This window comes from Ammospiza nelsoni, chromosome 21 (genome assembly GCF_027579445.1).
Source record: "Ammospiza nelsoni isolate bAmmNel1 chromosome 21, bAmmNel1.pri, whole genome shotgun sequence".
Classification (NCBI taxonomy): Eukaryota; Metazoa; Chordata; class Aves; order Passeriformes; family Passerellidae; genus Ammospiza; species Ammospiza nelsoni.
In genome coordinates this window covers 4,744,250-4,767,396 of record NC_080653.1, presented here as the reverse complement: position 1 = coordinate 4,767,396, position 23,147 = coordinate 4,744,250, and the positions used below count along the sequence as shown (strand labels likewise).

The 23,147-nt window shown below is 46.9% G+C and overlaps 1 protein-coding gene across 4 annotated transcripts in view; it reads right to left on the bottom strand.

The window, feature by feature from the left end:
* Positions 1-23,147, bottom strand: part of CAMKK1 (calcium/calmodulin dependent protein kinase kinase 1) — a 99,755-nt gene that overhangs the window by 31,354 nt on the left and 45,254 nt on the right. For 3 of the 4 annotated variants that reach the window (XM_059486970.1, XM_059486971.1, XM_059486969.1), the window contains exons 3-9: positions 18,087-18,134; positions 16,083-16,136; positions 8,030-8,081; positions 6,722-6,855; positions 6,071-6,107; positions 4,175-4,196; positions 1,362-1,450 (exon numbers count right to left, since the gene is read on the bottom strand). In XM_059486970.1, the coding sequence (XP_059342953.1) occupies positions 1,362-1,450; positions 4,175-4,196; positions 6,071-6,107; positions 6,722-6,855; positions 8,030-8,081; positions 16,083-16,136; positions 18,087-18,134 (436 nt within the window). Of the gene's footprint in view, positions 1-1,361; positions 1,473-4,174; positions 4,197-6,070; positions 6,108-6,721; positions 6,856-8,029; positions 8,082-16,082; positions 16,137-18,086; positions 18,135-23,147 lie in introns of all 4 variants that reach the window. The other variant, XM_059486972.1, reaches the window with a different exon arrangement.

The window sequence follows — 23,147 nt, the reverse complement described above, 5'->3', positions numbered from 1 at the left end:
AAGTAAGAAACATGAATTTTTACCTGCCATTTTATCACTTGCTACCATGGCTATTTCCTGCCACTCTTCCCAGTCAGTTCCAACAACTATCCTGAATATCTCAGTGCCATCACCAATCTCTTATTGTTCTCTACCCTTTTTCTGGTCATTTAGGAATACACTGAACAACCTAGCCCACATTATGGGTTCCTGTTTAACTGTACTGGTGACTTTTCTCAGTTGTGAAAGCTGTATTCCAACTTCCTTGATTGTCTGTTATTAATCCACAAGAGCCGATCCAACCTAAGAGATTTAGGAGCTGCTTTATGAGCTGCTGTTAATGGATCTAATCAAAAGCTGTTTGGCAATTGAAACACAAGGTAACAACCTCTGTGCCTCATCCAACAGCCCCCAGGGCCAAGATGCCCCTCCCCAGCTGAGCAGGGGTGTTGGACTAAGTCCTTTTCTGACCCAGAGATGGGTAACTGAGAGGTGTTTTAAAAACTTTTTATTCTATTTTCAGTCTCATGAGAAGGCTGGGACAATACAGAAGTTATAATTCACACTATCACAATTAGAAGCCAACTATGTCTTAATTCCAATACACTGTAAGTGTTTCTTGGTCTATCAGCTTTAGCCACACCATGCTGTGAATGCCTTAAAGCCAATCATCTTAAATTAACTCCTGTGGATCCTACTACAATGCATCTTTCATAGTTCTAGTTCTCCAAAGTATCTAGTTGTGGCATTCACATTCTCTGAAAAAATTCCTTCGCCCAGGATTTTTCTCCTGGGAAGCTGAGAAGCCTCAGAGAAAAGGAAAACAATTCTTATCTCATTTGCTTCTCCTGTGTTGTGCTCATGTGGAATGTGTTTGGAGATTGTTTACCCACAGGTGATTGTTCCATTGGGTTCTGCTGTGAGTTGTTTTCACTCTTTGGCCAATCAGGGCCAAGCTGTGTTTGGACTCTGGAGAGAGTCACAAGTTTTCATTATTATCTTTTTAGCATTCAGTAACTATCCTTTCTGTATTCTTTAGTTTAGTATAGTATTCTTTAATATAATATAGTGTAATACAGTAACAAATTAGCCTTCTGAGAACATAAAGTCAGATGTACCATTCTCTCCCCTGTCAGCAGACCTGCACTTACAATATCCAGTCTTTTTTGCAAGGCCATCCTTTGAAACTTGTTTCTAGCTCCATTTCTCTCTCAACAAAATCTGTCCTATTCCATGGCATTTCTAAGTCAGCATTTCTTATCTCCAGCTTTGCATACAGATGCACACTGTGTGAGCCTCCTGGCAGGCTTGGAGAATTTTCCATGCATCCATTTTTTCCCCCCGGGGCCGAGGCAGAGGCTGTGCCAGGGCTGGGTACTCACAGTACTCGATGCCCAGGACGATGTCTCGGAAGTAGAGCCGAGCCTGCTCCTCGCTGAAGGGCTGCTCACTGGGCACCTCCATCACGGGCCTGTTGGGGACAGGGACAGCCTCTCAGTGCTCTGCACGAGGCCAGCAGCACCCAAACACTGCAGCAGCTTGTGCTCCATCACCAGTGCCAGCACTGAGGCTCCCAGAAGGTGCAGAGATGGGTTATCCCTGCAGGGTGATGCTAATTCCACAGGGGAGCTGGAGCACCACTGGCATCTGGAGCACAAGAGCTGTTCCCAGCCTGCCTGGCCTTCCCAACAGTGGCAGAGTTATTTGGGAGGCAGGGAAGAAGCCAGCTGACACAAATTGCTCACCCAGACAAACGGGTTTGCAAGTATCAGGAAGCAGGATTAGAATCACAATTTGTTGGCACGGACATTATTGGCTTAATATTGTTTGTGAAACCTAAAATGAATTGACTGGGGGGAAAGAGGGGAAGCAAACACCCATCAAAAAAACCTGGCAAACAAAACAGGTGGTGATGCTTTGGTTACTGAGCTTGGGTGGCTTTGCATAGCTCTGAGCCACACCCTCAGCATCATCATGCTGCTGTCTGCACCAAATAAGACAAACTATTCACTGACAGTCCCAATGGCACAGGAACAAAGCTGGACCTGGCTTTGGCTTCCTGCTGAAGCTGCCCATGCTGTGAGCACCAGCACTGCCATGAGATCCCAGTCAGCACTGGGACAGTGGGGACAGTGCCTGTGGCTGTGCTCTGCATGTCCTGCCTGCTGGGCTCAGGCCTGACACAATGTCATCGTGCAGCTGGTATCACTGAGGCAGAGTCTACACACCAACCACTGGCTCAAAGGTTAAATGGGAATATTTTCTGTGCATTGTGCTGAACTGCTTTAAAAGCCTATTGAGCTGCTCAGGGTTCAGCCACCACCAGAGCTCAGCCATTCAGCCCTGAACAGCCAAGGTTACCTGGTCAGCTTCTCCTCTCCTTTCCTCTGAATGCTGCCACTGCTGAGGGAAGCACAGGGCTCTACAAGCCCCTCTCCTGCCTATGCCTGCTGAAAGCTCAGGGCAAAAAGGCTCTAAGAGCCAGTCACAATCTGCTGTCCCCTTGTGGATGAATGGCTGGAGCTAAGAACTATTGCTTTGTTTTTTTAAAGTTTTTTAAAATTTTTTTGATGTTTACATTTTTATAATGGAGTTTTTCCACATACTTTTAATGTAAATAATGATTGTTTTGTGTTTCTTTTTAAAAGAAGAAAATAGATTTAAAAATATTTTAAAATACATTTAAAAATATATTTTATTAAAACATATTAAAAATTTATTAGAAATATACTAAAATACATTAAAATATATTTTATATTTTATTTATATTTTATTTGTATATTATATAAAATATAATTTTATATATTTATTTTGTATTTCCTATATTTTTATATATTTATTATATATTTTAAATACATTAAAATATGTTTTCTATATATTTAAATATATTTTATGCATTATATATTATATAAATTATATATAATATAATAGAATTTTATATTTTAAAATATATTAAATATATATAAATATATTAAAATATATAATATATTTTAAATATATATTTTAAAATATTTTTTTAAAATCTTTTTAAAAGAAGAAGAATAGTGTTAGTTTGACTAGTGTGGCTGGAGAAGTAGCAATTTCATCCTCCAATTCATAGCCACTTTTGAAAGTCTATAAATATTAAGAGTTCAAAAATAAACTATGCATTTTTTACCTTGGACATCTCAGCTTCTGTGTGTCGTGAATTTTGTGCCCTGTTGCAACAAAGGACCTGCACTGGGGGCTGACCCTGCCTGTGCTCACAGCTTGGCTTTGCATGTGCACACACATCCACTGAGTGCTCCTGGGACCCCATCCTGGCAGCCAAGCCCTGCCAGAGAACAGCCATTGCCAAAACTCTGTGGCTGCTCCCCTCAGCACCCAGCAGCAAATCCTCCCTGCAGCATTTCCCTCCTCTCCCTGGCTGCCCGTTGGATTGATGACCTTCACCTCCCATTCGTGTTTTCCTGCCACTGCCTCCCCTCCCTCTTTTATGCACATTTTTCTGTTGCTGGAACCAGGGAGAAATGTGAGAGCAGGGCTGGCAGAGCCACTAATGGAGTGTAATTGCCTCCTGCCAGAGGCAGCCAGGCTGCACTTGGGTGAGGCACAGGTTCCCCAGCCTCAGCTGTTTCCAGCAGCTCCCTCAGCCTGATCCCCAGGGAGACTGAGGAGCCTCTTGCCACCAACCCACTGGAGCGGGCAGCCTGTTCATGGGGCAGAGAGGAAAAACCCCTCTGGGAATCTCCTCCATGCTGGGCACAGAAATCCTGACCTCAGTGGGGCTGCAGAGCCAGTGCAGGTGTAGCAAAGAGCAGAGAGGAACCTCTTACCACCTTATCCCCTCTTTTACTATGGAAAATAAATCTGCCAACAGCACAGCCTCCCATGAGAGGTTAGTGCTGAGGTGCCAAGTAAATCTTGGTGTAACCACACACCCCTTGTGTCAGAGGGAACCCACCAGAATGTTCCTATTCAAACCTTTTCTTCCAGGCACCTGATGAGGAGTTGTCAAAGAATTTGTTGACATGTCCTCCCAACCCATTTTTATTCACCACATCATTCCAGGCTGTAGCAACCTGGAATTTTTGAGTTTTGCCTGCCCTGCAGACAGGGTTTGCCCCATGGGACATATCAAACCTCCATTTCACATGAGAACCTGATGAAGAACACCAAAATTTTCAACATAAGGGGTCCCAGGAGGGCTACTTACCCTTTCCTCATGAGGTCAAACACTGCAAGAAAAGGAAATAAACCATGAATGAATGAGAAGAGCAGCCTGAGCTTATTTGTTGTTCATCACCTACAAACACACATCCATTCCCATACCTGCAAATTCAATTTATCTCCACTAATTTCTCTTCCCTCACCCATGACAAGGACACCAGAGGATGCAAAATGAAAATATTCATCTCTTCAGCACAGACAAATATCCCCCCTCCTGCCAGCTCTGCACAGGGACACAGTGGGTGCTAACTTATCACCCACAGTGCTGCTGCTCTGGGTGCCAGCCCTGCTTGATTTGAGCCCTGCTGTACCTCCAAGGGAGGGTGTTTGGTGTGATATTCCCACTAAACTGCTGATAGCAAAGGAGATGCTGTAGGAACATGCTGCTCCATTTCTGCTGTGTCAATCAGCAGCACAGCCACAGCTTTGTCACGGCCAAGCACTCCCTGGCAGGAGCCACTGAGGAGGATTTGCTGCTGTGAGTCGAGGTTTGCAGAGCACATGAGTTTGTGTGTCTGGTTAGGAGGTTGGGGAAAAGTGTTTTTCTCATCCTGCTCTACAAACAGGAGAAGGATCTGCTTTTACCTAGAGTAGGAGAGCTCTTTCCTCATGAATTACATGGGGATTGCTTGCACCTCCCAAAAAATCTGAGCAGATCCCCTCCCCAAAGCACTGGGTACAAACACAACAGGGCAGCCTGAATTGGCTCACGTTGCCCTCCAGAAGCTGCAGCTTGTGGAAGCATTTCATTATCCAACCTCTCTGTGGAAGCATTTCATTATTCAGCCTCTCTGCACCTCTGCAGGTTGCTCAGTGCCTGCTGACACCCCATTCCAAGTGCTCACATCAGTGCCTGATCCCAGCAGCCACAGGCAAGGAGCAAAAACCTCCTCATCTACATCTGCTCTGCACTGGGGGCATTTTTGGTTGAGTTTTGGGTTTTTTTTCCTCTCTGCAGCTTTCGACCTCATCTCTCCCCTTTCCTCCATCCCCAGGAGTTCAGTCCTTCAAACAAACAGCCTCAATCACCCTCCCCACAACCAGTGCCATCACTTTGAGATGCTGTCAGATGCCACTGGGGCTTCAGCCCAGAGGGAAAAGTGGCCTTTCAAAGGCAAATTGCTTCATTTGCTAGGCAGAGTCCTCCCCCAGGCAGCTTCAGAAGTGTCCCATAATTATTTCATGAGGAGCAGTCTTTGAACCTGCTTCATCAGGAAACAGTTTGGGGAAGCAGAGATGTAAAAGGGTCAGCCATCCCCTCCTCCAGCCCATCTCAGAGGGCACCTCAGGCCCTCCCAGGCCTGTCCCTCAGTGTTTTACCCAAACTGGGGTTAGGGATGGCTGGCACTGTCAGAGTTTGGAGGAGAGGAAGACAAAATGGGTGGAATTGCCTCACCCTCTGCATAAACACCCAGTGAGGAACCCAGGTGGGTTCCTCACCATGCTGCTCCCTCAGGAGGTCCTGAGGCTCACCAGGGGTCACAGGGGACACTCCCAGACAAGACTGGAGTGACTTTGGAGTCACAACCACCATCCTACAGAAGTTTCACAGCAGGAGGACAAGGAAACCATCCTGCACCCTTCCCCTCCCTCCTGCCTCTGGGGCTGGAATCAGCAGGGACAGAGCAGCTGCCAGGTGTTTTCAGTGTCCCCATGGCACAGAGGTGTGCACAGCTGTGCTGACACAAGGCTACCTTACCCTACTGCACGGGGCCTTTCCATCCCAGCTGCATTTACAGGCATTTAAACTTGGCAGAGAACAAAAAAGTCTGCAGAGGTTGGCACAAGTTTCCTGCAGTATTGACCCCCAGTCCTGGCATGTGGCACTGGCAGCACCAGGCCCAAGCCCAGAGGGTTCTGTTAGCTTATGAAACTCACATACCCATATACAAGTTGTCCTCTGCAGGATCATCAAGGACCTGAGAGATCACAGAGAAAAAAGGGGAAAGAGAAAAAAAAAGTGAAAAAAAGTGGAAAAAAAGCAGAAAAAAAAAAGATTTTTAAGCAAGTAACACTCCCAGTACATTGAGCTGAGCTGCATAACACTGAGAACAATTTAGGCTAATATTTAGAGTCCTGCAGAGTGGGGTTTTGGAGGACAGGGTTTTTTTTTGGGGTTTTGTAGGACAGATTTTCCTGTCTCCAGAAAAATCTGGGCTTCTGCCTCTATTTAGAGAAACAGCCTACCAATAAAGGTACTACTTGTCCTAAACTGCCCTCAGTCAATAATGAAAATGGCACTGGAGCCTTGCACTTGTGCACCTTCCCAGGCTTGTCTGCACACAAGTTTCAGTGATCAAAGCTCACTGCCATTTCTACCTGCACAGTGAGCTGCCTTCTCCTGGGCACCAGCCCAGAGTTCAGGCTGAGAGTCACACTCAGTAAGATTTTGCTTGGAATCACCAGCCTAAATTTCTGAACATCTATATTAAACCAATTCTGGCTGAAGTAAGAACAGTTGAAGAAAAACCCTCTTGTTGCAATACAAACCAGATTTTTTTTCAGCATAAATTAGGGTGGAGAAGCAGCTCACCTCTATCAGCTTAACAATATTGACGTGGTCCAGCTTCTTGAGGATGGCTATTTCCTGATAGACTCTGTCCAGGGGTGCCATGGGCTTGGGCTGCTCTCCTGAGGATGCTTTGGACCCTCTGGGAGGAGGCCGACCTGCAAGTGGGACAGCACAGTGAGGAATTCCTGCTTTGGCAGCAGCGTGAGCAGCAGTGGCCCCTCTGCAAGATCTCATCATCATTCTCATCACCACCTTGTTCTCATCATCACCTTGTTCTCATCCCAGAGCTCTGCAGTATCCCAGCTGCAGCTGAGCTCTCCAAGTCCCACTGAGAGCAGCTGCTCCCAGCTGGATCTGGGACATCCTTTTGGGGTCTCCGGCTGGTCAGAGTGACCCCAAGGAAAGTTGGAAAGTCTCTTTTCCCAGCCCGGTGCTTGAAGAAAGAGTCAGGGCTCTTCATTTCTCAGTCTCAAGGCTGTTTATTGTATCTTATCTATAAAATTCTTTCTCCTGTCCTGTCGAGGTCCATCCAGCAGGACAGTTCCAGGCACTCTGCCTGCCCCAGGGGCAGTGTTATGTCTTTATACTAAAAACTACCTGTACAATATTTACAATTACTTTCCAATACCCATCACCTATGTTAGACAGTGAGCTTCTACTCTAAACCAATCCAAAAGTGCCAACATCACAGCAGAAGATGGAGGCCAAGAAGAAGAAGAAGGAGAAAGGCTGGACACAGCCAGATCCCTCCATCTTGCCTCCTGAACCCCCATTCTAAAAACCCCAAATCTACTTTTCCACCCTGTGATAACTTCACTATCATTCTACTTAAACTGTCATGGCTTGCAGATCTTCATATAAGGTTGGTAATTTGCTCCACAGGTCATAATCAAACCCACAGGTGTTTTGGGCTCTGTGCCAGAGTCTCTGAGCCCCCTGGCAGGGCTCTTGGCCATCCAGGACAGCCAGAGGGATGATCTGGGTCCTGACAGCATCCCATGGCTCAGCCTGCAGCCAGGTGCTATCCCAGGGGAAGGAAAGGAGGGGAACACCCTGCCTAATTGCAGTGCTTAATTAGGCTTCATAAATGGTGAATATGGAAGAGTCAGCACTTCAAAGGGACTCACAAAAATCAGAGCCAGGCATCTCATTTCTGAGTGTGTTGGATTTGCCTGTGGCTGTTTCTGCCCCCTCACCATCCCTTTTAACCAGCTCCATTTTAACATGGGCACTGTCACAGGAGGCCACTCTGCACCCCTTGCAGGCAAGGTTTCCACAGAGAAATCTGGCTGAGGACAGCAAGCAGGCCTCCAAATGTGAGATACCCACGTGGAAATCCATACTGCTTCAAGAGCTTCTTTTTGGAGAGGACTTTCATAGCCTGGAGGAAGGAAAAAAAGCAGTGTTAAAACTGAACAGGAGCCAAAGAGCTGATTGCTGTGGCCTGGGGTGTGCTGGGCATCAGGGACTGGCTCAGGGCTGCTCCTCAGCCTACAGCAGGGTCCTGGTCAGTGCTGGCCACACAGACACTGACCCAAAAGCTTTCCTGAAAGCACTGCTAACCATCTGTTCCATTCACCTTTCCCCATGAAAAAATTTCAAATTCATTTTCAAATGAATTTCAATTTCAAGGGATTTCAGATTCATTTCCAAATGGACAAAGGAGCCTCATTTCTGCATTTGGGGCAGAAGTTTGAGGGAGGAGGTGGGTTCCTCTGGCTGAACCACTGTTTTAAATGATGTTAAGGCCATTCTCCAGCTCAGAGCCACTTCAAGGCTGCTTCATCTTATTTTTGGTCTTGTCAGAGGTATAAGAAGGAAACTGAGCCCAGGCAGCTGAGGTGTGGGAAGGGGTCAGGGTGTCACAGACACATTTTATGAAAAATACTTTTGCTAGGATTTTTCTCCTGAGAAGCTGAGAGGCCTCAGGAACAAAATGTAAACATTGATTATCTGCTGCTGTGGAATGCAACAGGTGCATCTGTGATTGGTCTCATGTGGTTGTTTTTAATTAATGGCCAATCACAGTCCAGTTGGCTCAGACTCTGGTCAGTCACAAGATTTTATTATAATTTCATCCTTTTCTATTCCTTGCTAGCCTTCTGATGAAATCCTTTCTTCTATTCTTTTAGTATAGTTTTAGTATATAATTTTCTTTTAATATAATATATATCATAAAATCATAAACCAGCCTTCTGAAACATGGAGTCAAGATTCTCCTTTCTTCCCTCATCCTGGGACCCCTGAGAACACCACCACAGTCAGGGTAATTCCTCCTGCCATCCGGCTGGCACCAGCACAGTGGCAAAAGGCAATCTGAATTTAATAAATAATCTTTGTGCCTCCACCTGCTCTGTGCATTAATAACCTTTTGGAGGGCCACTCAAACCCCCAAAGTGGCCCAGCAGATGAATATTTAATGACAAACCAGCTCATGGTACAATTTGCTTGGGAAAACAGTCAGTGCTTCCAGGAGCTGGGGTGGTCACTCCCTCCTTCCCCTCCCTAAGGGGAAGGTTATTAATATTCCTATTAATATAGCATCCAATATCTAATTACCACTGGAGTGATTCCTACACAATCTAACTAACCAAGGGTCCTGCAGCACACAGTCAAACCCCCAGGAATTTTGCATCAGTGCCACAGAGGAAAGGTCTCTGTCCATTGTTACCTGTTTTTAACCTCCATACCAGGAACAGGTCACCAAACCCACTCCAGTGAGCTCCTTCCCAAGCTTTTGTTCCTGGCAGTGATGGCACCACGTGCCCAAACATCCCCACCTGCCATCAGTGCTCCAGGTTCATGGCTTGCTGAAAGGATTGTTATTTTTGGTACCGATCCAGTGAAATCCTCTGGATTTGCACCCGTGTAATTGAGAGGAGACACTGAGCAGTGTTTCAATCCTGCCTGACAGCTCCAAACAACTGTTAGAAATGATGATGTTGAGAGACAGACTCAGGAGTGCTTATCTGTGACTTAGCACAGATCTGTGTCCAATACAGGCAGCCAAATGACTCATGGTCTGCTGGAAGAGGATCCAAGATGAGCACAACCACCTCCAAATACGGCCAGGACCAAGCCTGGAGGACTTCCTACGCTTCTCATTTTATCTCTCCATAATGAAAATTTATGAGAAAAATCAAAGGAATTAGTGCACCCATTTCTCTTTCAACCACTGTCAACCCAGGAGGAGAACTCTCCTCCGGTTCCAATCCCATCTTAAGTCCTTGCTGCCTTCTGGCAAGGAGCTTCAGAAAAAGGACAAAATAGAAGATGCAATTTGCTGCTGAAAGCTCCTGAGTTTGGGGGCCTCAGCCTGAGGGACTGAACCATCACCAGCAGCCATGCCCACAATAGCACAGTCCTTCCCAGGAGAGGCTGGAGGGAGCAGGAAGGCACAGAGAGGAGAAATAGCTAAGACAGGACTTGCTTTTGGGGACAGAAATGGGGGGAACGGGAGCTCCTGCTGTCACCCAAACTCCTTGAAGGACACTTGAGGGGCAGTGGGGGGTTACTGCATTGCAGGAGAGTTGGCTGCAAAGCACCACTACTGCTGGAAGAAGCACTAGGAGATGCTTATACCAGTTTTACCACACAGGCAGGGCTGGATCAGAAGAGAGGACCTGTCCCACTGCGCTGACAAACACCAAAGTTCACCATGCAACAGGCCAGAAGCACTTAATTATCACAAGAGCAGAGAGGAGGGCACGTGGCAGTGAAGGCTCACTGTAATTACAGAGAGCTGGCAGGACCAGGCTCCCTCCTGAATGGTGGCTGCTGCACTGGGAGCACCTCAGGGATGCTTCAGCAAACCTCTCCTTCCAGGCTCAGTACAGGCAGAGCCAAAGACATTTGTACTCACAGGCAGGGCTAATTACCCAGATAATGCCTTTCTGATAAAGAACCAGCTCAGAGCCAAGCTGAGGGATTTTCCCTTTGCACAGCATTCTCAGGAAAAGAGGGAGTCTGGAGATTTCCTCCACACATCCTCCTGAGCGTGGACACGGGTCTTGACATCTCCCTTGGAGGAACAGCAGGAACTGTGTGCTTTTCTCTGATCTGTGTTTATTTTCTAAGTTTACTGCTCTCTTCCTATCAACCCTCCAAGCTGGAAAGCACAGGGAAGCTGCCTAAGGGAAAGGAGATCCCAGGCTTATGGAGAGGAGGAATGCCTGTGACACAGCAGCAGGACACAAGCTGTGGGTAATGACAAGGGCAAAAAGGCCACTGGTTTTGGGAGGGAAGGGTGACAAAATGACTGAGCCAAGTGAACTTATCACCTGAAAGGGAAGGTGATAAGTTCACCTGTCCTTGCTGATGCTCTCATAGTGCTCAGAATGTCATTTTATTTGCTAAGGGAGAGATTTGTGCTGCAAGGCAAGAAGGCTGTGCACAGTCCCAACTCCACCTCCCGGGGGAGTAGGATGCTCAAAGGTCCCTACCAACCACCTAAATCCTCTGCTAGTGCATGAGGGCACTCTGTGGGAATGCTGAACAGACCAGAGAGTGTTCCCAGCCCTTCTTCACCCGTCCTACCTAACAACAACATCCCTCAGACAAAGCAGCTGAGAGGGAAGCTCTGCTGGCAAAGAGGAATGTTAGAACTGAAAGAAAATCCTAAACCTGACAGGCTTAGCTGCCATGGCCTTAAAATCCTGTCCTGAGTTTTGTTCCAGCAGCAGAATTCCACCATCAGGCTGTGCCCCATGCACACTGTGCCACCCCAGCAGGGATGAGTCCTGCAGCTCCCCTGTCCCCAGCTGTCACCTGAAGGGGTGAGCCAGCCCCTCAAAGCCCTCAGCTGAACACCAGAGGTGCTGCACTGAGCCAGAGATCCCCTCCCTGCTCCCCACGGCTCTGGCAGTGCTTCAGCAGCTGCTGTGTGAGCCAGGGGATGGGAAATGCAGGAGCTGTGCCTTCCCTTCCCTCCTGGATGGCAACCAAAGTGGGTTCTCCAGGGGCTGGGAAGTTCAAGGCTTGCTGCTGGGCTCCTCCTCAGCTGCAGCCCTTTGTTCAGCCACTCCTTTAGAAACTTGGAGGGAATTTCTCCCCATCACTGAGACTTGGTAGGAAACAGCCCTCTGTGCAAGGATTGTTAGGTACAAACAGAGGCAGAGAGCACAATCACACAAATCTTGTTTCTTAGGAAACAAGATTAAAAAAGAAGGATGAAAAAAAGAAAAATCCACTGACAATCTAAATGCTGTTGCCTTCTTCCAGCAGTAGCATAACAAATGCCCATCATAACCACTTTTCTTTGCAAGCTGATTTAGAGATTGAAAATAGGAGGAAGACATGACCTGAGGCATCAAAGAATCAAATTCCATCAGCACAATGATTCCAATCTAGATCTCTCATTGGACACATTTGCCTTTGCTTTTTATTTGCTGCTTTTTCACAGAACTTGGCCTTTGATTTTTTTCCCTTAGTCACTGTCACAGCATCTCCTTCAAACTGAGGCACTGAAACCTTTGCAGTGTGAAGGGTTCCTTGGCAGAGCTCAGAGCTGTGACAGCTCCATGAGCCCCAGGGGCAGGAGGGTCCTCCAGCTCTGCTTTCCACTGGGGTCTCCTCCTTGGAGGCAGCACTGGCTCACAAACCTGGTGCTGGAAATTCCAGTTTCCATGGCCTAACACATTCCCTGCATCCAGGGATGTGAGCCAGGACACTTCACAGCCCTGCCAGGCACTGTGGTGCTCACAGCAACCAAGGGCAAAGCTCTTAGAAGCACTCCCTCATCTTTAATGGAAGGTAAAAAACCCACAAAGTAAACACAACCCATCTACATTTTTTTTCCCAAATGTGGTGGTTGAATTTTTTTCTTGAGAGTTTTTCCTAATTCTAGGCCAGATCCAAAATTCATTAAAGCAGCAGCAATCTTTCCTTTGGCTTTGACAGGAGCTCTATTCAGTCCTTGCTCCCTCTAAACTCTGCCTGTTTGAAGGGAGCCAGCAAAGGGTCCCATACCTCAGCAAGAATCAGGAGCCACACTCTGAATTATACACCTAAATAATTTTTTTCAATTTAGGTCCTTGCTACTGCAGCACACGAGCTAAAAGACAATAAAGGCAGCAACACCCTGGCCTTGTACTGAACCTCTGCAAATGGAAATCAGTTATAGAAGCAGAATATCATAGAATAGTTTGGGTTGAAAGGGACCTTAAAAATCATCAGTTCCATCACCCTGCCATGGGCAAGGACCCCTTCCACTAGACCAGAGTGCCCCAAACCCATCACTAAAGGAAATCACCAAGGGCTGCTTTTTACCACTGAGACAAAAAAAACACCCTCCAGAGCTAAATCTGGGGGAAAACAAGCACACAGAACAGGCCCTTCCCAACTGTTAGAATCCCAATTGCTTCTCTTAACTGCTGGTAAGAGTCATGGGGCAGCCCTGGGGTGCTGTGCTGAGGAGCAGGGCTGGGAAGGACAGGCAGGGCAGGATGGAGCTGTCTGAGCTCTGGGAGAGCCCCAGGGTCAGGCACAGCAGGCAGGTGGAGAGCTGAGCAACCCTCAGCCAGTTATGCAATCAGCTCTTTCCCTGCAGCTCTGAAAAGCCTGCCAGCTCCTGAGCTGGATTAATGTCCTGGAAAAGCACAGGTGTCTCCACCAGGCCTGCCCTCCATTAAACAAGCACAGGGGGCTGGGAGGATGAGGATGGAGGCATGTGGCTGCACTGGGGAGGGAATCAGCTCCCCCTGCCCTGCCAAGAGGGGAACAAGGACAAGGACACAGAGCTCAGAGAGGCCCATCCCTGCAGACACATTTCAGCATCACCCTCCCAGCCCAGGATCAGCTCAACCCCAAAAGGAGGATGGGGTGAACCAAGAGCACATCCCTGCAGGGCTGGCACTAAGGGGGGGTCTTTGTGCCCTGCCTGCCCCCAGGTGAGGCTCAAACAGCCCCAGTCACTGTGCCCCTCCTGGCTGCAGCACCTTTAAAGGGTTTGCTTAGATCAGAATCCAAGATTAAATGGGGATTAACTGACACACACCAGGCTAACCTGCACACAGGCTTTCACTTTTGGTTGTGATGTGACCAGCTAAATCCACATGCATGGGGTTAATCTGCATCCAGAACAGGGACAGGAGTGCAGCAGGCAGTGCTACCCTTTGGTTTGGATGTGACAAGCTAAATCTACACCCATGGGGTTAATCTGCATCCAGAACAGGGACAGGAGTGCAGCAGGCAGTGCTACCCTACACCCAGCTCTCCCGGCTGAGCTGTAACATGCCTTGCCCACCTCTGGCACCTCAATGGCATTTCCTGAGCAAAAAGGCAGTGCCAAAATGTAAGGATGCCAGTTTTCAAAGGAAAAAATACTTTCAGCTGGAAATAAACATGATTTATGGATGTGATGCATTCCCACTCTGTGCTGCTGGTGCTGGCATGCCTGTGCTGGTGGGACAGATGGGTCAGGGAAGCCAGGGCTGGCACCATCACTCAGAACAAACCATTCTGCTGCAGGGCATGGCAGGGAGGATTTGGAGGGCAGCAGAGAAAAGGAGCCACTGGAAAAAGCTCTGGTGCAGCTGTGAATCAGCTTGGAAAGGATGGGAGATGGAAAGAATTGTGGCTCCTTCCCTTGGCTAGCTCCAGGGCACCTTGTCCAGATTTTTGTCTCATCTCTTCCATCCCTCATTTCAAGACATTCCTGCTGCAGTTCCATCCCTGCTGGAAGCTGGGGAATACCCACAGGCACACAATTCCCACCTGACCACTTCAATCTGGTGTGCCACTTGTAATAGAGTCAGGGAGGAAAAACTACCTGAGGAGCAGTGGGGAATGAGGAAGCTTTATGTTCCACAGCACATTCCTGTTCCCCTTTGTCCCAAGGCAGCACACCAGCCTGTCTGGCTGCTCTGGGGCCCATTTTCATCCCACTTTCACCAAATGCAGTGTGGAACAGCAGGGCTGTGTTGGTTGAGGTTCAACAGCACTGCAACCCCACAGCTCAGCAGATTCCTGCCCTGGCATCCATCAGAAACTGCTGGAAGTTTTTCCAGAAGCCTCCAGGCACAGCCACACATAGCAAGGAAATTTTCCTTCCTTCCAGCTCCTGCTCTCAACCTGAACAAAACAAGCCACAGGGCAAGCCCAGGGACATGAGCACATCTGCAGGCAGATTTCACAGGAATTCCAGCTGGGATGGCTGGGATTCAGCTGCCTCTGAAAGGGGAAGCCCAGAGCAGGAGTCTTTTGGAATATGAAACTCTCCAACTCTGGCTTTGTTAAACCCCAAGATTTGCCTTCAGTCTTGCATCCTACACCTCATGTCCTGGCAGTGGGCCTGCCCACTGCCCAGCCACACCATTCTGCTCAGCCTTTTCCTGAGAAACTCCACATTTCCTTCCAAAACACTCCTGCTGTGGGATTCCCATTCTCTGAACCTGAGAGAAGCAGTGACAGAAACAGAAAAAAGAAAGATCAAGACAATTCTTATCTCATTAGCTGCTCCTGTGTTGTGCCAAAGCAGAATGCAATATGGAGATTGTTTACCCACAGTGATGGGGTTTTGTTTCCTTGGCCTGTCAGGGCCAGGTGTCTGTGTGTGTGTTGGGACTGTCACTGACAGTCACAAGATTCTGGGCAGTTGGGTGTTTGTGCAAATTTAGTTTAGATGTAATGTAACATAGTGTAATATGGTATAGAATAGTATAGTATAATAAAGTAATTAATTAGCCTTTTTATATTCATGGAGTCCTCCTCATCATTCACAGGGAAATTCACCTTCACAGAGAAAAGCCAGGCACATCTTCCCAAGAATATTTCTGAGATTCACATTCTCTGAACCTCAGAGAATGATCAAAACAATTCTTACCATTTGCAGTGCCTGTGTTTGTGCCAAAGCAGAATGCAATGTGGAGAATGTTTAGCCAGAGTGATGGGGTTTTGTTTCCTTGGCCTGTCAGGGCCAGGTGTGTGTGTGTGTGTTGGGACTGTCACTGACAGTCACAAGATTCTGGGCAGTGTGTGCTTGTGCAAATTCAGTTTAGATGTAGTGTAATATAGTATAGAATAATATAGTATAATAAAGGAATTAATTAGCCTTCTGCTAACCATGGAGTCAGATGCATCATTTTCTCCCCATTGTCAGGGCTGCCCTGATTTACTCCATCCTGCTCCTTCCAGGCCAGGCTTCCAATGCACAGCAGGTGCTGAACACCACCACCCACATGCCTCTAATTTCAGGTGACCTGCTTCATAGCTAGAAAATGCCAAGGCAGATCAGCAGCATGTTCTGCCTGTTACATAAGGCACCCACCCGTCCCTCCCTCGCAGCAGCTCCTGCAAGCCCCCCAAAAAATCACAGGGACACAACTGAGAGCAGCTGCCAGGGGGGACAGCAGCACAGAGAGGAGCAGAGCAGAGGCACACTCACATAGTATTTGTCATCATTCTCGTTGTAGGCCAGCTTCACCACGCCGTAGGAGCCCTGGAAATGAACAGGAATTGCAGGGTCAGCTCAGCAGCTCCACCTCATCCTCCTGCTGCTCGAGGCTGGGGTGATATATGGTTTCTTCTAGGCATGTCTTATAAGCTTTTAGAGATCTATATCACACTCAAGATAGCTCAGCTACTTTAGAAAGCATAAAATTAGCAAGATGGTTTCTGTAGTAGTGCTGGAAACAGAAGTTTTAATGAAAGGCAAAATAACAAAAGTCTTTACAGAGAAAAACTGAGCTAGGTGCAAGAAGTTCTTGCTCCTAGTAAAACACTTCACAAAAGCAATTAGTTTCTTTATTCTCTTTTCTTTTAGTAAACTCCTTAAGCAAGACTTTTTGGCTCCTGTCCACTTGGCCATCCTTAAGTTTGAGGTGAAGTTTCCTAAATTCTATGAAGTGTCTTTTTACCTAATCAAAAAAAGAAACTTCTAAGCTTTTTTTTCCTTTTTAAGGAAACAAAAGAGAGTTTTATCACTGTGTCAGCAGAGAGCACATCCCTGTACTGGTGGACCACAGCTGGGAAAAAACAACTCCCAACTGCCCTGAGCAGTCTGCAGGTGATGTGACCCTACAGCAGGGCTGAATGTTTTGGCAGCTCTGGAGGATTATCCCTATCTGGAGGAGTCAAGTGCTACCCCACCACCCCTGCCCTGAGCTAAGGCCATCACATCTGTCTGAACTCACACAGGGATGGGCAGCAGAGAGAAAAAATTTATTGGTGCAAATTTGGAAGTTCTGCATGAGCACCTTTCCTGTTCCACCAAGCAGATGCTGCCCAGGCAGGTGCAGGCCTGCACTGCTGCTGTACCCACAGCTCCAGGGACAGCCTGAAGCCAAACTCCATCCAAACTGCTGCTTTTACAAAGTCCCAATAAACACTCATTTTATGCAAGTAAGCCATGATCAGGTATTACCCCTGACATATGCCTATTGAATAAATGAGCGGGATGAACACCAGAGCCTTCAAAATATTTCCCTTGACTTCACTGAGAGTTGAAATAAGGTTCTGGTCTCAGAGGAGACTCACAAGCCATCTGGCTGATTCAGAAGCACAGCAGACTCTCTATCAGCCTCACAGTGCCCACCTGCTTGCTGTGACCCACAGGGAAGGAGGGAGGCAGGGACAAATCCACCTCAGAGAAGGTTTCACACTCTCCTTAAAACCCCAAAGGCCTAAGTGGGTCTGAAGCTGTGTGTGAGTTTGGGATGGCACCTGCTGTGACAGCAGTGCCACCTGCACCCTCACCCCTGACCATGGCACAGATGGTGGGGTGCCTCTCATTTTGGAGGCATTTGGGCTAATTAATTTAAGCTTGTGCAGCTCAGGGTGCAGCCTCCTGTGCCTGCAGTTCAGCTGCAGAGGCAGACACAGCTCCCAGACACAGCACTGCCTGTGGAGCCATCTGCAACGGTGGCACATGGCCAGAGGTGCAGGTGTCTGAGCTGCTCACCAGCCCAGACCTCTAAATAACTTCACAGGAACCACTTTTGAATCATTCTGCAGCTTTTAAACGTGCTCTAGAATTAAACAAACATTTCATGTGATGTAAAAACATTTAACTAATCCTGATGGGGACCAAACACCTGCCCTGATCATCTTTTTGGGCTTTTTTTCCTTGTTGTGTTGTATTAATGTATCAAAGGTTCTTAGTGTTACATTTGGCAAGCAAACACCCCTGAAAGGGAGCCAGCTTAACCACCTTCTGAGGGAGGAAAAATAAATCCAGATTTCAAAGGAAGTAACTCACTGTGACCTTGAACAAAACTTGCTCCAATTAATATGGAAAAAAACCCTCAAAAATAATCAGAAAAGCCCCCAAACCAAACACAGCTTGCAAGGAGCCTTGGCCAGTGAGGTCCCTTGGGCTGGCACAGCCTTTCCAGCCCTGCTCAGACGTGTGACACAGGCTGGTGTGACCAACATGAGCCCCAGTACTCACCTTGCCTATTTCACTCTGCAGCTTGTACTGGTTTAATTGCACACAGTCCTGCAGATCAAAAGGAGAACATAATTAGAGTATTGGTAAAGGAAATGACAGAGTCTGAATCAGGTTCAAGTAGTGGCAGAGTGCTGAATAATTAAAGACTTAATCTCACTTACACGGGTGTATATTACACTATAAGCACTGTTTAGGTTTTTTTTTTTTTTTTTTTTTTGGTTTGGTGTTTTTTTTATTTTGTTTTGGGTTGGTTTTTTGTTTTTTTTTTTTTTTGTTTTTGTTTGGTTGGTTGTTTTTAGTTTTTTTTTTGACAACCCAAGACAAAACAATTATGGGCTGAATTCTGATTCTGATTGTGCTGTGTAAAACCACCCCAGTTCCCCAGCACTGCCCCGGGTTCAGCCCAGCCTGGCAGCCCCCAGCATCCAGCCCAGGGTCCCAGCATGAGCCTGTGCCCTCCCCAGCACCAGCCTGGCAAACACAAAGCCCCTCTGGCTGTGCCTGCACCACAGGAACCCTCACCTGCATCTCCAGCAGAGCACACAGAGCCCAGCTCCTCTGCTGGGCAACACAAACTGCTGGGAAGGATGAAAGTTTGACAAGAAAGTCTCACAGATATGTGTGCTTAGCAGAAAGATTTTTGAATGTAGAATCTGATGAAGGAATAGAAATGAAAGCAAGTTTTGATATTGAAGAAAATAATTGCCAAGCCAGTCTCACTGGATAACCAAAGAGGCAAAGGGTGTGTTAGTCAGAAGGGGTTTTATGGCTTAGAGCAAAGGATAAACCCAGCCCAAACAAGAAGATGGTTTTACCAAGCAGAAAGAGAGCACAGTCAAACAAGTCAGCCCATGTTACAAGTAGAAAAAAGGTCTCAGAATTTTCCACTGCAACAAAACTGAAAACAATTTCTAGCTTAAACTGTAATGTACTGACTTTTAGTGATTGGAGAACAGTAACATGAATATGATAATTATAGTAGTTATGATAGGCTAGAGATAAAAGTTAAGGTATAGATTGGTTCTGCTTGTTAAGATGCTCAGCAAAGAAAAAATATATAATGCATTGTAACCAAAAGAAAAGTCTATTACACATTGTAACCAAAACCAAAGGGTCTCCAGGCCTGCCTGCAGCTGGAGCTGACAGCTGTGGGCACAGCTCTGTCGCCCACAACCTCAACTGCTGTGACATCTTGGATGGAATAAACTGCATTTTGGAGACTGCCTGGAGTCCTGCATCTGTCATTCAGGCTCTTACAACAAACAGTGGTACTGACATGGGATTTGCTAAGATCAATCACCCCAGAGCAGCTCTGATTCTGCTGCTGAGGAACCCAGCCCTGACTGGGGTGGGGATGTGGTGATTGATGCTGAGCTCCTCCCAGACCAGGGGTGGCCAAGGGGCAGAACAAGGTGGGACAGAGGATCCACAAAGCCAGCTGGTGTTGGAGCCACCCTGCCTTTGGAGCTGCACGCCTTCTGCAGAGCCAGGCTCTGGCAGAGCTGGAGCTGCTGCTGGCACCTCTGCAGTGCTGGCACCAGGCACAGAGGCTGCAGTGCAGTTTGCCTTGTCCTCACTGAGCCCTGAGCTGCATTGCAGGGCAGGGAAGAGCCCCCACCTTGGAGGGGTGAGGAAAAGGAGGAGTTTCCAACCCCAGGACACAGTGTGGGTTGAGCTTTAGATGGGATGCACTTCCCAAGCCTGCATTTTTGAACATTTCTCCCCAAAACTGCCAAGCACTAAAGCCATCTGGAAATTCACAGCCAGCCTCTGCACTTGTTTGGGAACAAAGCTGATCTAAAACATGCAGACAGGTAGATTGGCCTTCCCATAAACCTCAAAATAACCTCTACAGAAGCAGCACCACAACATAAAGGCAGTGCCAGATGCCTTCAGTCCCTTTGTAAGAACAGGGGTGGAGAGTCCCTGCCCCAGAGCATTCCCAACAGCAACACTCCTCTACCTCTCAGGGCCAGCACAGGTGTGGGAGATGATAATCTTGATAAATGATAATTCTTCTCCATCACCAACCAGAAAACATTCCTAATTCTCCTGATGAACAGATCATCACAATAAAAGGAATGAGGGACTGTGTCACAGACATCTTTTATGAAAAATCCTTTCCTTAGGATTTTTCCTCCTGGGAAGCTGAGAGGCCTCAGGAACAAAATGTAAACATTGATTATCTGCTGCTGTGGAATGCAACAGGTGCATCTGTGATTGGTCTGTGTTGGATGTTTCTAATTAATGGCCAGTCACAGCCAGCTGGCTGGGACAGAGAGCTGAGCCACAAACCTTTGTTATGATTCTTTGCTATTCTATTCTTAGTAAGCCTTCTGATGAAACCTTTTCTTCTATTCTTTTAGTACAGTTTTAAGGTAATATATATCATAAAATAATAAATCAAGCCTTCTGAAACATGGAGTCAGATCCTCATCTCTTCCCCAATCCAAAAACCCCTGTGAACACCATCACAGGACTGAGGACTTTGTTCCCACATGGCTTGTCAGGAATACAAGGAATGGTTTAAATCTTGATCTTGTTGCCAGGGAAGGAAGCTTTTTCCAGCTCCCTGACAGGGAAGAGCAGCCATCTGTGAGTAATGGGGCCATAGGACGGTATTAACTGTGCTGCTAGCAGAGCACATATCTTTCCATAGGTAAAAACCAATCCATCAGAACTAGGAGCACCAAGAGAGGACCCAGCAAAAGCCAAGATGCAAGGCATGAAAGGAGGGGGCAGCATGCAGGAACCCAGGGTATGGACACAAGGAGGACAAATTCCCCTGCTAACACTGTGCCAGCAGATTCACTTCCCACTGTGAGGCTGTGGTGATTTTCACAAATTCAGCAGCAACACTTTTCTGATGATGTCTCCTGTCCTGGCTTCTCTGTGCTCAGCTTTGTGCCCCTCGCCTGGTCCTGTGAAAACTGCAGTGCTGCAGAGGGTGAAACACCCACTGGAGCAGCTGGGCAGGCAGGAAAAGTGACCATTCCTCCAAGAAAGCCTCCAACCACCTCACATCTCCTGCTCTTCAAACCAGCTCTTGCCAGGAGGCCTCCTCCCTGAGCAGGGACCCCTTGCAGGAGCAGATGAAGCCTCTTACACACAGCCATCAGCCCTTTGCTCTGCACTCAGCATCTTGTTTCAAGTCAAGGTGGCATCTCTAAAGCACAAACCCTGCTTTTTCTTGCTCAGACTGCCAGGGAAGTCATGGTGGCATTTTCCCCTCCTTCCAGAAGGAGCAGAGTCCTTTGTGTGGGTCATAGTCCATCCCTCATCCATCCATCCATCCATCCATCCATCCATCCATCCATCCATCCATCCATCCATCCATCCATCCATCCATCCATCCTCACAAAGCAGGAGCAGGGACTGTGCCTTATCTCTATGCCACCAATTCCTCTGACTCTGACCACAAATCACATTCTTATCCCCACCAGAGTGATCACCTCAAGCATCTCCCTGGTGTTTCACTGCTGCTTGTGACACCAGAACTCCCATTTTTGGGGACAGTTTTTTGAAAGGGGTGGACAAACACCAGGAGGGAACACCCAGAAAGTTCCAAGGGAAAGGCAATGACCAGATGTGCAGCACAGCCCCCTCAGAGTTCACCCCTTGGAAGGTCCTTCACTCTTAAAAAAAAATCTCTGAAATTTTTCACAGAATTTTTTTAACCCAAATGTAATGCAAGAATTTTGGATTATGCAAATAAATGAAATTATGAATTTCTCTACTTTCTTTAAAGGAACAAATAAATTATTTGGTTTTTCTTTCAATTTACCCTGAACTTAGTGCATAACAAACAGGTGACACTCACTGTCACCTCCTGGCCCACACCCCAGTGCTCTCCACTCAGGTAATTCCTGGTGGGAAGCACCATCCCTTTATCTTCTGCAGTGCTTCCAGCACTTGAGCTGCACTCAGCAAAAATCAAACCAGATTTTAGGTGCTTTCTATGTTTTTTTCCTCTTGCTGAAAAGCCCATAATTCACTGCTGAAGTGACTCCTGCCACGTGTTGCTGCATTTGTTATTCTGTTATTTGGTTCTCCTGCAGGAAGTGGGATAATTATCCTATTCCTTTATCAGAAAAAAACACCTATCTCTGGCCAAGTGTTTCTCTAAGATAACATTGTACAATTCTCTTGATTTCATCAGGCTGGTGTATTTGCAGCTGCTGATAAATACAAATAGAGCAGAACTTTAATGAGATCCCTTGGTGAAAAGCTGTCACCAAATTAGGCTGAGCCAGTCCAAATGTGCAATAATTGTTTCACCTTAAAAAACAAGATGCCCTCTGTGTTAACAAGTCCAAGGTATTTGTCAAGAGAGGAAGGGAGGGAAATCAATGCCACAGAAAACAAAAATTGGTCAAAAATCATAAAGCAAAATGCAGTCCAGGCTCAGTTCCAGAAATCCACTGTGGCCACCACTGGGTGACAGAAACCCTGAGAAACTGAGAATTGAGCTGTCCCAGGGGAGATACATGGATGGGAAGGGATAATCTGATTTCCCTGATTTCCAAAATCAGACATTTCTGAAAACAGACAGCCTACACAGATATAATGGAAAATACATATATAATGGAGAATACATATATAATGGAGAATAGCTATATAATGGAGAATACATACATATAATGGAAAATACATATATAATGGAGATTTTTGTCCCCTAAACAAAGCCAAATCCCCCAATCTGAAAAGAATTTTCAGCAATTCAGAGATAAACCTTAAAGAGAGGCATGGAAGAGAAATGAGGAAGCACTGGTTTAAACTCATCCTGCCTAGAAGGGGAAGTGAAGGCAGTTCTGAAAACAGGCAAAAATGAAAAGAAAAGCCAGAAAATGGGTATTGAGGGCAGCAATGAATTCAAATTAGAAAGTTGTTCAGGTTCAGAGAAGGATAGACAGGAAGCCCAGACCTTGTGGTCGTAAGAAAATAAACAGATTTTGAAAGAACATCCAAAAAGAAGTGCAAAAAGGAAGCCCAGCCCTGCTGCAGTGCCCTGGCCATGGTGGGCAGAGCTCAGCCCTGGGCTCACCCACCTGAGAGCCCAGA